Source organism: Oncorhynchus masou, chromosome 25 (assembly GCF_036934945.1).
Source record: "Oncorhynchus masou masou isolate Uvic2021 chromosome 25, UVic_Omas_1.1, whole genome shotgun sequence".
NCBI classification, from domain to species: domain Eukaryota; kingdom Metazoa; phylum Chordata; class Actinopteri; order Salmoniformes; family Salmonidae; genus Oncorhynchus; species Oncorhynchus masou.
This window is the reverse complement of record NC_088236.1, coordinates 10,305,473-10,319,694: the sequence shown is the minus strand read 5'-3', so window position 1 is coordinate 10,319,694 and position 14,222 is coordinate 10,305,473. Positions and strand designations below refer to the sequence as shown.

Sequence of the window (14,222 nt, the reverse complement as noted above, 5' to 3'; positions counted from 1 at the left end):
CACCTGTCCCCATCCCACACCTGTCCCCATCCCACACCTGTCCCCATCCCACACCTGTCCCCATCCCACACCTGTCCCCATCCCACACCTGTCTCCACTCCCCATCCCACACCTGTCTCCACTCCCCATCCCACACCTGTCTCCACTCCCCATCCCTCACCTGTCTCCACTCTCCATCCCTCACCTGTCTCCACTCTCCATCCCTCACCTGTCTCCACTCTCCATCACTCACCTGTCTCCACTCTCCATCCCTCACCTGTCTCCACTCCCTATCCCACACCTGTCTCCATCCCTCACCTGTTCCCATCCCACACCTGTCTGCACTCCCAATCCCACACCTGTCTCCACTCCCCATCCCACACCTGTCTCCATCCCTCACCTGTCTCCACTCCCCATTCCATACCTGTTTCCACTCCCCATCCGTCACCTGTTTCCACTCCCCATCCGTCACCTGTTTCCACTCCCCATCCGTCACCTGTTTCCACTCCACATCCGTCATCTGTTTCCACTCCCCATCCGTCACCTGTTTCCACTCCCCATCCCTCACCTGTCTCCATCCCACACCTGTCTCCATCCCACACCTGTCTCCATCCCACACCTGTCTCCATCCCACACCTGTCTCCATCCCACACCTGTCTCCATCCCACACCTGTCTCCACTCCCCATCCCACACCTGTCTCCACTCCCCATCCCACACCTGTCTCCACTCCCCATCCCTCACCTGTCTCCACTCCCCATCCCTCACCTGTCTCCACTCCCCATCCCACACCTGTCTCCATCCCACACCTGTCTCCATCCCACACCTGTCTCCACTCCCCATCCCACACCTGTTTCCACTCCCCATCCGTCACCTGTTTCCACTCCCCATCCGTCACCTGTCTCCATACCACACCTGTCTCCATACCACACCTGTCTCCATACCACACCTGTCTCCATACCACACCTGTCTCCATCCCACACCTGTCTCCATCCCACACCTGTCTCCATTCCACACCTGTCTCCACTCCCCATCCCACACCTGTCTCCACTCCCCATCCCACACCTGTCTCCACTCCCCATCCCACACCTGTCTCCACTCTCCATCCTACACCTGTCTCCACTCTCCATCCCACACCTGTCTCCACTCCCCATCCCACACCTGTCTCTACTCTCCATCCCACACCTGTCTCCACTCCACTCCCCATCCCACACCTGTCTCCACTCTCCATCTCTCACCTGTCTCCACTCCCCATCTCTCACCTGTCTCCACTCCCCATCCCACACCTGACTCCACTCCCCATCTCTCACCTGTCTCCACTCCCCATCCCACACCTGTCTCCACTCCCCATCCCACACCTGTCTCCACTCCCCATCCCACACCTGTCTCCACTCCCCATCCCACACCTGACTCCACTCCCCATCTCTCACCTGTCTCCACTCCCCATCCCACACCTGACTCCACTCCCCATCCCACACCTGACTCCACTCCCCATCCCACACCTGACTCCACTCCCCATCCCACACCTGACTCCACTCCCCATCCCACACCTGTCTCCACTCCCCATCCCTCACCTGTCTCCACTCCCCATCCCTCACCTGTCTCCACTCCCCATCCCACACCTGTCTCCACTCCCCATCCCTCACCTGACTCCACTCCCCATCCCTCACCTGACTCCACTCCCCATCCCTCACCTGTCTCCACTCCCCATCCCTCACCTGACTCCACTCCCCATCCCACAGGGAGATATGTAGGAGGGGACATCATCTGTTAGGGTTTTATTGCTTTTAGAGTGGAGATGGAGACGTTTTACTGAAAACTAAACTTCATAACAGTGTCTGATACAATGGCTTATTTGTTTTTGTTCTCTTCCTCCACCATGTCCCCTCCCCCTTTCTCTCGTTCTCTTTCTATCTATATCTCTCTGTTTGTCCTAGCTTTTGCTGGAGGGTCGACCCAGTGAGGAAGCAGGCAACAGTGTGGCGATCTTCGAAATTCACATCGTGCCTGGCTACTGCATAGGTCAGTTCCCAGGGTAGGAGAATTCTAAGACAACTGTTAAGCCTCACAACACTTCCCAGGGTAGGAGAATTCTAAGACAACTGTTAAGCCTCACAACACTTCCCAGGGTAGGAGAACGCTAAGACAACTGTTAAGCCTCACAACACTTCCCAGGGTAGGAGAATTCTAAGACAACTGTTTTGCCTCACAACACTTCCCAGGGTAGGAGAACGCTAAGACAACTGTTAAGCCTCACAACACTTCCCAGGGTAGGAGAATTCTAAGACAACTGTTAAGCCTCACAACACTTCCCAGGGTAGGAGAACGCTAAGACAACTGTTAAGCCTCACAACACTTCCCAGGGTAGGAGAATTCTAAGACAACTGTTAAGCTTCACAACAGTTCTCAGGGTAGGAGAACGCTAAGACAACTGTTAAGCCTCACAACAGATCTCAGGGTAGGAGAACGCTAAGACAACTGTTAAGCCTCACAACATGTGGTTGATGCCTGTTTATGTTTAGAAAACATAATATTGAAGTAAAAAATATGCCTTATACTTGGCATGTGCAGATTTCATGACTTTTATGCCAAGAGATATAACGGTTTTTGTTGTTGTTGTTGTTGTCAGAGTGTAACTTTGAGGAGCACCACCTGTGTGGCTACAGTAACCACTGGAACCCTAATGTCAACTGGTATGTTGGAGGGAGTCTAGCCAGAGACCCCCAGTCCAACCTGCCTGATGACCACACCATCAACAACCAGAGAGGTACACACACACACACACACACACACAGACCATGAACAACCAGAGAGGTACACACACACACACACACCATGGATAACCAGAGAGGTACACACACACACAGACCATGAACAACCAGAGAGGTACACACACACACACACACAGACCATGAACAACCAGAGAGGTACACACACACACACACACAGACCATGAACAACCAGAGAGGTACACACACACACACACACACACACACACACACACACACACAGACCATGAACAACCAGAGATGTACACACACACACACACACACAGACCATGAACAACCAGAGATGTACACACACACACACACACACACAGACCATGAACAACCAGAGAGGTACACACACACACACACACACACAGACCATGAACAACCAGAGAGGTACACACACACACACACACACACAGACCATGAACAACCAGAGAGGTACACACACACACACACCATGGATAACCAGAGAGGTACACACACACAAAGATCACCCCAGAGGCCTGACCTGAGTGTGTTCTGTTCATTGGTGTATATTTACTTGCTTTTGTTCTTTACAAAACGATAACCCAATATTGCTGTCATGTTTCTACACCTCATCTCTCTCACCTCTCACATCTCTCTCACCTCTCTCTCATCTCTCTCACCTCTCTCTCACCTCTCTCTCACCTCTCTCTCACCTCTCTCTAGGTCACTACATGTATGTGGACTCAGTCTATGCCAAGCGGTTCCAGGAAGTGGCCAAGCTGACGTCTCCCATGACGACCACACCGGTGTCAGGCTGCCTGTCGTTCTATTACCAGCGAGACCAGGAGAGAGGGAACATCTTCTCAGTGTTCACTAGAGACACGCTGGGACACTACGAGGAGATCTGGAGGCCTGAGGTCTATGCTACAACTTCCTGGAGGCTGGTCAATGTGGATATTAAGGCCCCACACCCCCTGGAGGTCAGTACAGGTAGTACACCACACCTTCTTGACAAACAAACACATGCCTGGAGGTCAGTACTGGCCCTACACACCTTAGAGTTCAAGGGTCAGAGGACAAGGACAAGGACAAGGACGGACAGACAGACAGACAGACAGACAGGCAGGCAGGCAGGCAGGCAGACAGACAGACAGACAGACAGACAGACAGACAGACAGACAGACAGACAGACAGACAGACAGACAGACAGACAGACAGACAGACAGACAGACAGACAGACAGACAGACAGACAGACAGACAGACAGACAGACAGACACAAGCACGCAGGCAGACACACATACACACACACACACTAGAGATCTTTGGTCAGTGCAGTATTCTTCCCTGTGGATTCTCTGGACAGATATAAATAGCCAGAAGGGAGAAGGGTGTTATTAATTACTGTTGTCATAGCGCCAGAGACTGAGTGAGTTCCTTCAAGGGTAGAACACCAGAAAGAAGATCCAGGGAAGAGTTTGTATGACTCTCCTCCTCCTCCTCCTCCCACTTCTCCTCCTCCCAGTCCTCCCCCTTCTCTTCTTCTCCTCTCCTCTACCTCCCAATCCTCCCACTTCTCCTCCGCCCAGTCCTCCCCCTTCTCTTCCTCTCATCTCCTCCACCTCCTAGTTCTCCCCCTTCTCCGCCTCCCAGTCCTCCTCTTCTTCTCCTCTCCTCTACCTGCTAATCCTCCCACTTCTCCTCCTCCCAGTCCTCCCGCTTCTCCTCCTCTGCTCCTCCTCTCTTCCTCCTCCCCCTTCTCCTCTTTCTCCTCTCCTCCTAGTCCTCCCTCTCCTCTCTTCCTCCTCCCCCTTCTAAACCACATTTCACACAGACAGCCCTCCCCCTTCTCCTCCTCTCCTCTCATCCTCTCTTCCTCCTCCCCCATCTCCTCCTCTCCTCCTCCTCCTCTCATCCTCCTCCCCCTTCTCCTCCTCTCTTCCTCCTCCCCCTTCTCAACCACATTTCACACAGACATCCCTCCCCCTTCACCTCCTCTCCTATGAATCTGTTGATGGAAGAGAATAGATTGAAAAGACAGGAAATGTTTGGTCTCATTCTCTGCAGCTGCTGTAATGTTATAATGTATCTTATAGCAGACTGGTGACTTCCTGTCACATTCTGTTGTGAAGTGTACAGGCATTCCGAAAGTATTCAGACCCCTTGACTTTTTCCATATCAATCTACACACAATACCCCACAATGTAAAAGCAAAAACAGGTTTTTAGAAATGGATGTAAATGTAAAAAATAAATATATATTACATTTAAATAGACCCTTAACTCAGTACTTTGTTGAAGCACCTTTAGCAGCGATTACAGCATCAAAGCTTCTTGGGGAGTTGAGATCCTGTCAAGCTCTGTCAGGTTGGATGGGGAGCGTCGCTGCACAGCTATTTTCAGGTCTCTCCAGAGATGTTTGATCGGGTTCAAATCCAGGCTCTGGCTGGGCCACTCAAGGACATTCAGAGACTTGTTCCGTAGCCACTCCTGCTTTGTCTTGGCTGTGTGCTTAGGATCATTGTCGTGTTGGAAGGTCATGATGACGCCAGAGGGGAGGGCTACCGTCTTATTGGCTCTTATCCGACGTGCTATTTTGTTTGTTTTTTCACTTTGTACATAACTTGTTTTGTACATAATGTTGCTGCTACCGTCTCTTATGGACATCAGAACTGTAATTACTCACCTCAGATCAGAAGAACAGGTTTTCTTCAATGAGTCCGGAGAGGAGGGAGATACTACAGACACCCGACCAGGCCCAGATTCCCGTCATTCCCTGGAGAAGGAAATTGAGATTTTGCGGAAAAAGATCAGGGTGCCTTGTGAGGATCAGACGACGAGTGGCTAATCTGCATTTGCCTTCCGTAGTGCTGATGTTCAATCTCTGGGAAATAAACGGGATGAACTGAAAGCACATGCAGGTATATCCTAAAAATGGGACATTAAACACAGTAATATCTTATGTTTCACCTAGTCGTGGCTGAACGACGACATTAAAAACATACAGCTGGCAGGTTATACACTCTATCGGCAGGATAGAACAGCAGCCTCTGATAAAGACACATGTCAAGGACCTATGCATATACAGTTGAAGTTGGAAGTTTACATACACCTTAGCCAAATACATTTAAATTGCGTTTTTCACAATTGCTGACATTTAATCCTAGGAAACATTCCCTGTCTTAGGTCAGTTAGTATCACGAATGTGATTAAGAATGTGAAATGTCAGAATAATAGTAGAGAGAATTATTTATTTCAGCTTTTATTTATTTCACTACATTCCCAGTGGGTCAGAAGTTTACACACTCTCAATTAGTATTTGGTAGCGTTGCCTTTAAATTGTTTAACTTGGGTCAACATTTTGGGTCGCCTTCCACAAGCTTCCCACAATAAGTTGGGTGAATTTTGGCCCATTCCTCCTGACAGAGCTGGTGTAACTGAGTCAGGATTGTAGGCCTCCTTGCTCGCACACACTTTTTCAGTTCTGGCCACAACTTTTATATGGGATTGAGTTCAGGGCTTTGTGTTGGCCACTCCAATACCTTGACTTTGTTGTCCTTAAGCCATTTTGCCACAACTTTGGAAGTATGCTTGGGGTCATTGTCCATTTGGAAGACCCATTTGCGACCAAGCTTTAACTTCCTGACTGATTTCTTGAGATGTTGCTTCAATATATCCACATGTTTTCCTTCCTCACAATGTCATCTATTTTGTGAAGTGCACCTGTCCCTCCTGCAGCAAAGCACCCCCAAAACATGATGCTGCCACCCCTGTGCTTCACGGTTGGGATGGTGTTCTTCGGCTTGCAAGCCTCTGCCTTTTTCCTCCAAACATAACAATGGTCATTATGGCCAAACAGTTTGGATAAAAATACGATCTTTGTCCCCATGTGCAGTTGCAAACCGTAGTCTGGCTTTTTTAAGGCGGTTTTGGAGCAGTGGCTTCTTTCTTGCTGAGTGGTCTTTCAGGTTATGCCGATATAGGACTCGTTTTACTGTGGATATAGATACTTTTGTACCTGTTTCCTCCAGCATCTTCACAAGGTCCTTTGCTGTTGTTCTGGGATTGATCTGCACTTTTCGCACCAAAGTACGTTCATCTCTAGGAAACAGAACGCATCTCCTGTGCCCGGTATGACGGCTGCGTGGTCCCATGGGGTTTATACTTGCGTACTATTGTTTGTACAGATGAACGTGGTACCTTCAGGCGTTTGGCAATTGCTCCCAAGGATGAACCAGACTTGTGGAGGTTTTTTTCTGAAGTCTTGACTGATTTCTTTTGATTTTCCCATGATGTCAACCACAGAGGTACTGAGTTTGAAGGTAATCCTTGAAATACATCCACAGCTACACCTCCAATTGACTCAAATGATCTCTATAACCTGTCAGAAGCTTTTAAAGCCATGACATCGTTTTCTAGAATTTTCCAAGCTGTTTAAAGGCAGTCAACGTAGTGTATGTAAACCTCTGACTCACTGGAATTGTGATACAGTGAATTCTAAGTGAAATAATCTGTCTGTAAACAATTGCCAAAACTATAGTTTGTTAACAAGAAATTTGTGGAGTGGTTGTAAAACGAGTTTTAATGACTCCAACCTAAGTGTATGTAACTTCTGACTTTAACTATATGTAAACAACAGCTGGTGCACTAAAACCGCACTCAATGAGCTGTACACTGCCATGAGCTGTATACAGGAAATCGTTCATCCAGAGGCAGCGCTCCTACTGGTCGGGAATTTAATGCAGGGAAACTAAAATCAGTTTTATCTCATTTCTATCAGCATGTTAAATGTGCAACCGGAGGGAAAAAAATTCTAGACCACCATTACTCCACACACAGAGACACATACAAAGCTCTCTCACTCACCCTCCATTTGGCAAATCTGACCATAATTATATCCTCCTGATTCCTGCTTACAAGCAAAAACGAAAGCAGGAAGTACCAGTGACTCGCTCAATATGTAAGTTGTCAGATGACGCGGATGCTACATTACAAGACTGTGTTGGCAAAATTCGGCACACTAAACTAAAGGGTAGAGCTGCTGCTTTCAAGGAGCGGGACTCTAACCCAGAAGCTTATAAGAAATCTTGCTATACCCTCCGACGAACCATCAAACAGGCAAAGCGTCAATACAGGACTAAGATCGAATCGTACTACACCGGCACCGACGCTCGTCTTATGTGGGAGGGCCTGCAAACTATGACAGCCACGAGCTAAGCACAGCCGCGAGCTGCCCAGTGACACGAGCCTACCAGACGAGCTAAATAACTTCTATGCTTGCTTCGAGGCAAGTAACACTGAAACATGCATGAGAGCATCAGCTGTTCCGGACGACTGTGTGATCACGCTCTCCGCAGTTGATGTGAGTAAGACCTTTAAACAGGTCAACATTCACAAGGCCGCAGGGCCAGACGGATTACCAGGACGTGTACTCCGAGCATGTGCTGACAAACTGGCGAGTGTCTTCACTGACATTTTCAACCTCTCCCTGTCTGAGTCTGTAATACCAACATGTTTCAAGCAGACCACCATAGTCCCTGTGCCCAAGAAAACTAAGGTAACCTGCTGTTGTGTCTTTGCTATCATTAACTGAAGACTTACAGTTTTACGCGATTAGACTGATTAACCAGGTAACCGTAATTACTAGGAAGTCGGGGCACCAAGGAAAATATTCAGATTACAAAGTTATCATTTCCTAAAATAACTTTTCAGATATTTTATCTGATCAATTAGTCTTCGAATTAATGAATTATTTACTTTACTATGAGTCATCCATACATCAATTGTCTTAAATCATTTATTTATTACTAACTAAGTAATTCACAGAAATGCATAAACAAACAAACAAGGTAAATGTGCTTACAAGAAATGAGTGACATTCATTCGTTTCGTTAAAGAATGGATGTTTCGGCGGTTGTCGTTCTTCGCGTTCAATGATGCCGAATTCCTAGCTGCAGACTAGAAATTAATTTCAAAGACTTGTTCTTATTCTGTCGGTATCGATGGTCTGCAATCTTTAGCCATCTCGTAATTGAGATAAGCTCGGTCTGCTGATCAAAAACCCGAGTGGGGGTTTTATTCAGGTGGGCCGAAAAAGGGCTGTCCCAGGAGGCCTGACCCTAACTGGGCTCAGGGGCGGTCCTCTGATTTAGTTCAAATCAAAAGGGAATTGTATTTTTCTTCATTAAACAGTCCAAATTCATATTACGCAATTATACAAACGGTATCATACTCACTCATTCATCTTATACAACAATTAGATGTAAACCTCATATCTGAGGCTATTATATAAACAGCGTTATGGTAATGTGGCCACACCGTCTCCCAGGAACTTCCCCAAGTTGTAACAAACGGACCAGTTCGTAGCTGGATTCTTCACCGATCTTATATACTTTCTCCGGAACATGACATTTGTTCGTACCTCAAGTTCTGTGAGGTGGAAGAAATTCCTTTGTGCTCCATGAAAATCTACTTTCTCTATACTGTGTGTCCATGAGGAGATCCACAAGAATTTACGACGTCTCTCTGACCACAACCTAGTTGAAGGAGGCAAGGGCGAGGCAGGGAGAGGGGGATGGGGCTTGCTATAAACAAAGAGGCCAACGTCATGACACTGCCTAAATCACTACCGACCCGTAGCACTCACGTCTGTAGCCACGAAATGCTTTGAAAGGCTGGTCATGGCTCACATCAACACCATTATCCCAGAAACCCTAGACCCACTCCAATTTGCATACCGCACCAACAGGTCCACAGATGATGCAATCTCTATTGCACTCCACACTGCCCTTTCCCACCTGGACAAAAGGAACACCTATGTTAACATTCTATTCATTGACTACAGCTCAGTGTTCAACACCATATTGCCCTCAAAGTTCATCAGTAAGCTAAGGACCCTGGGACTAAACACCTCCCTCTGCAACTGGATCCTGGACTTCCAGACGGGCCGCCCCCAGGTGGTAAGGGTAGGTTAACAACACATCTGCCACGCTGATCATTCTCAACACGGGGGCCCCTCAGGGGTGCGTGCTCAGTCCCCTCCTGTACTCCCTGTTCACTCATGACTGCACGGCCAGGCACGACTCCAACACCATCATTAAGTTTGCTGATGACACAACAGCGGTAGGCCTGATCACTGACAACGTTGAGACAGCCTGTAGGGAGGATGTCAGAGATGGATGATTGTGGACTACAGGAAAAGGAGGATCGAGCACACCCCCATTCTCATCGACGGGGCTGTATTGGAGCAGGTTGAGAGTTTCAAGTTCCTTGGCTTCCACATCACCAACAACCTAAATGGTCCAAGCACGCCAAGACAGCCGTGAAGAGGGCACGACAAAACCTATTCCCTCTCTGGAGACTGAAAAGATGTGGCATGGGTCCTCAGATCCTCTAAAGGTTCTACAGCTGCACCATCGAGAGCATCCTGACCAAATGCATCACTGCCTGGTATGGCAACTGCTCAGCCTCCGACCGCAAGACACTACAGAGGATAGTGCGTATGGCCCAGTACATCACCGGGGCCAAGCTTCCTGCCATCCAGGACCTCTATACCAGGTGGTGTCAGAGAAAGGCCCTAAAAATGTCTCTAGACTCCAGCCACCTTAGTCATAGACTGTTCTCTCTGCTACCGCACGGCAAACGGTACTGGAGCGCCAAGTCTAGGTTCAAGAAGCTTCTAAACAGACTCCTGAACAGCTAATCAAATGGCCACCCAGACTATTTGCATTGCCCCCTCCCCCTTCTACGCTGCTGCTCCTCTCTATTATTATCTATGCATAGTCACTTTAATAACCTACATGTGCATATTACCTCAATTACCTCGACACCGGTGCCCCCGCACATTGACTCTGTACCGGTACTCCCTGTGTATAGCCCCGCTATTGTTATATGCTGCTGCTCTATAATTATTTGTTATTCTTGTCTCTTACTTCTTTGTAGGTATTTTCTTAAAACTACATTGTTGGTTAAGGTCTTGTAAGTAAGCATTTCACTGTAAGGGCTACACCTGTTGTATTCGGTGACAAATACAATTTGAACCAGTCTTGGCACTCTGGAGCAGGTTTTCATCAAGGATCTCTCTGTACTTTGCTCCGTTCATCTTTGCCTCGATCCTGACTAGTCTCCCAGTCCCTGCCGCTGAAAAACATCCCCACAGCATGATGCTACCACCACCAAGCTTCACCGTAGGGTTGGTGCCACGTTTCCTCCAGATGAGACGCTTGGCATTCAGGCCAAAGTGTTCAGTCTTGGTTTCATCAGACCAGAGAATATTGTTTATCATGGTCTGAGAGTCTTTAGATGCCTTTTGGCAAACTCCAATTGGGCTGTCATTTGCCTTTTACTGAGGAGTGGCTTTTGTCTGGCCACCCTACCATAAAGGCCTGATTGGTGGAGTACTGCAGAGATGGTTGTCCTTCTGGAAGGAGGAGGAACACAGAGGAACTCTGGAGCTCTGTTAGAGTCACCATCGGGTTCTTGGTCACCTCCCTGACCAAGGCCCTTCTCCCTCGATTGCTCAGTTTGGCGCGGAGGCCAGCTCTGGGAAGAGTCTTGGTGGTTTCAAAGTTCTTCCATCTAAGAATGATGGAGGCCACTGTGTTCTTGGGGACCATCAATGCTGCAGAAATGTTTTGGTACCCTTCCCCAGATCTGTGCCTTGACACGATCCTGTCTCGCAGCTCTACGGACAATTCCTTTGACCTCAGCGCTTGGTTTTTGCTCTGACATGCACTGTCAACAGTGGGACCTTTATATAGACGTGTGTGTTCCTTTCCAAATCATGTCCAATCAATTGAATTTACCACAGAAGGACTCCAATCAAGTTATAGATGTCACGGCAGATTTCCTCTGAAGAGGTGAAACAAGGATCGGACCAATACGCAGCGTCGTAGGTGTCCATGTTTTAATAGGGAAAACTGAACATGAACACAAATACAAAATAACAAAGTGAACAGGCAACGAAACAGTCCCGTGTGGCACAGACACAGGAAAGAACCACCCACAAAACCCAACACAAAACAGGCTACCTAAATATGGTTCCCAATCAGAGATAATGACTAACACCTGCCTCTGATTGAGAACCATGTCAGGCCAAACATTGAAATGGGAAAACTAGACTCACAACATAGAATGCCCACTCAGCTCACGTCGTGACCAACACTAAAACAAAGAAAACACAAAAGAACTATGGTCAGAACGTGACAATAGAAACATCTGAAGGATGATCAATGGAAACAGGATGCAACCTGAGGTCAATTGCAAGTCTCATAGGAAAGGGTCTGAATAGTTATGGAAATATTATAAAAACAGGTATTTCCGTTTTTGTATTTTTATAAATGTGCAGCAAATTCCAAAACCTGTTTTTTTGCTTTGTCATTATGGGTTATTGTGTGTAGATTCCAGAGGACATTTTTTTCTTTAATCCATTTTCGAATAAGGCTGTAATGTAACAAAATGTTGAAAAAGTCAAGGGGTCTGAATACTTTCCCGAAGGCACTGTATGTCAATTTTTCATAGAATTTAGATGTAATATTTTTTTTTGCATAATATTGATTTACATTGGGGACTGAAGACTGGAGCTCACTGTTTTCTGTCTTTAAAATCTTTTTAAAATCACTGTGTTAATTTCATGAAAATAACTAATCATTTATTGCCCTCAGTCTCCTTTTGCCGTTGAAATGCTCTGTCTGATCGTGTTGTTAAAAATGTTTAATATATTTATAACCACAGCTCTGATTGGCGGATAGGATCATCGAGACTCTAAAGAGCCTACCCTGCTTATAACCCTTCAAAGTAGGACGATACATATTCAAATAAAAGATGACTGGTCATTGGTCAGAATAATCAGATCAGATTGTGATGTCATGATTGGGCCAAAAACTCCCACTTGAACTGGCTGAAATTCCAGGCGTTATTTTTCAAATAGCTCTTACACAACAAGGGCATTGTCATAATTTTCACAATTTCAGAGTGTTACTTTGACCTCATATAGTGGAAATATCATCAAACAAACAGGAAAATCACGTTTTGAACTGCACTGCCCATTTAACCTAAACATGTAGCACTGGGCAGTATGCACAGTGGTGTTAGCAGTTGATGTTATTCTCCAATAACACAAACCCCAAAGCAAATCAGGGGGAGGAAAATAGGTTTATTCTGTTGATGAGCTAACTGCTGATGAGCTAACTGCTGATGAGCTAACTGCTGATGAGCTAACTGCTGATGAGCTAACTGTTGATGAGCTAACTGCTGATGAGCTAACTGCTGATGAGCTAACTGTTGATGAGCTATTTATTGCGCTAACTGTTGAGCTAACTATTGAGTTTACACTGTATGGTTATCTTCTGATCATCTATTGGTTATATCTTGGCTATATCTTGGCTATATATTGGTTATATCTTGGTTATATCTTGGCTATATCTTGGTTATATCTTGGCTATATCTTGGTTTTGTCTGTGTTTTCCAGGTGGTTTATGAAGTAGCCTTTAACAGTGCCCGTGGAGGATACGTGGCCATTGATGACATCTCCTTCTCTCCAGAGTTCTGCCACACAGAGACAGGTGAGAGGGTACAGTATTACTATGATCAACACAGTCGGGGCGGAGAATCCTAGATAATCTCCACTGAGCATGCTTTTTAGTCCAGGACTACAGGCTTAATCTGTGTCTGGGAAACTGGCCCAGTGTGTTTCAGCAACAGTAGCTACTAGCTACATTACACCATCACCACAGAGCCCCGGAGTACCACATAGTCCCTACTCTACCGTCCAACCCATTCTCATTTTCCTCAAGTGTTCCAGACAACATGATTCATCAAAAGAGGTGGGAGAGAAGGGTGTGTGCCCTTTGAAGAAAAGTATTGGAAATGATTAGATTATGATTGGAACATTAACCGCGGATGTAAAAATTATCCTTCTTTTGATTCCACTATCCTCTGAAGTTGAACAATTTTCTCTCTCTCTTCTCTTTCTGTATCTTTCTCGCTCTCCTTCTCTCTGTCCCCCAGTCTAAATTCCAGAGAGAACCTCTCAGTAGCCAGTGTTCTCTCACCCTCAGCAACATGTGTTGTCAGTCAGCCCCGGGCTTAGGATACAGCATGGTACAAGTATTTTAAACACATTTCTGATATCATAACCAAATCAATACATACAATCTATAGCTTGTTTGTAATGTATGGACAATTTTTTTTATCCTGAAAAAGACCTTGCAGCAGAAACTTTGACAATTAAAAGTTTCCATGTTGTCCCTTTTTTGTATTTCTAAAGCTCCCTAAGGTATAGTATCATTTTCTAAAGCTCCCTAAGGTATCGTTTCTAAAGCCCCCTAAGGGATATTACCATTTCTAAAGCTTCCTAAGGTATCGTTCTAAAGCTCCCTAAGGTATCGTTCTAAAGCTCCCTAAGGTATCGTTTCTAAAGCTCCCTGAGGTATCGTTTCTAAAGCTCCCTGAGGTATCGTTTCTAAAGCTCCCTGAGGTATCGTTTCTAAAGCTCCCTGAGGTATCGTTTC

General features: G+C 46.5%; 1 protein-coding gene across 1 annotated transcript in view; it reads left to right on the top strand.

The window, feature by feature from the left end:
• Positions 1 to 14,222, top strand: part of mamdc2a (MAM domain containing 2a) — a 46,270-nt gene that overhangs the window by 16,440 nt on the left and 15,608 nt on the right. Inside the window, exons 4-7 of the mRNA XM_064936678.1 lie at positions 1,915 to 1,999; positions 2,607 to 2,744; positions 3,439 to 3,695; positions 13,181 to 13,274. Coding sequence (XP_064792750.1) covers positions 1,915 to 1,999; positions 2,607 to 2,744; positions 3,439 to 3,695; positions 13,181 to 13,274 — 574 coding nt within the window. The remainder of the gene's footprint in view (positions 1 to 1,914; positions 2,000 to 2,606; positions 2,745 to 3,438; positions 3,696 to 13,180; positions 13,275 to 14,222) is intronic.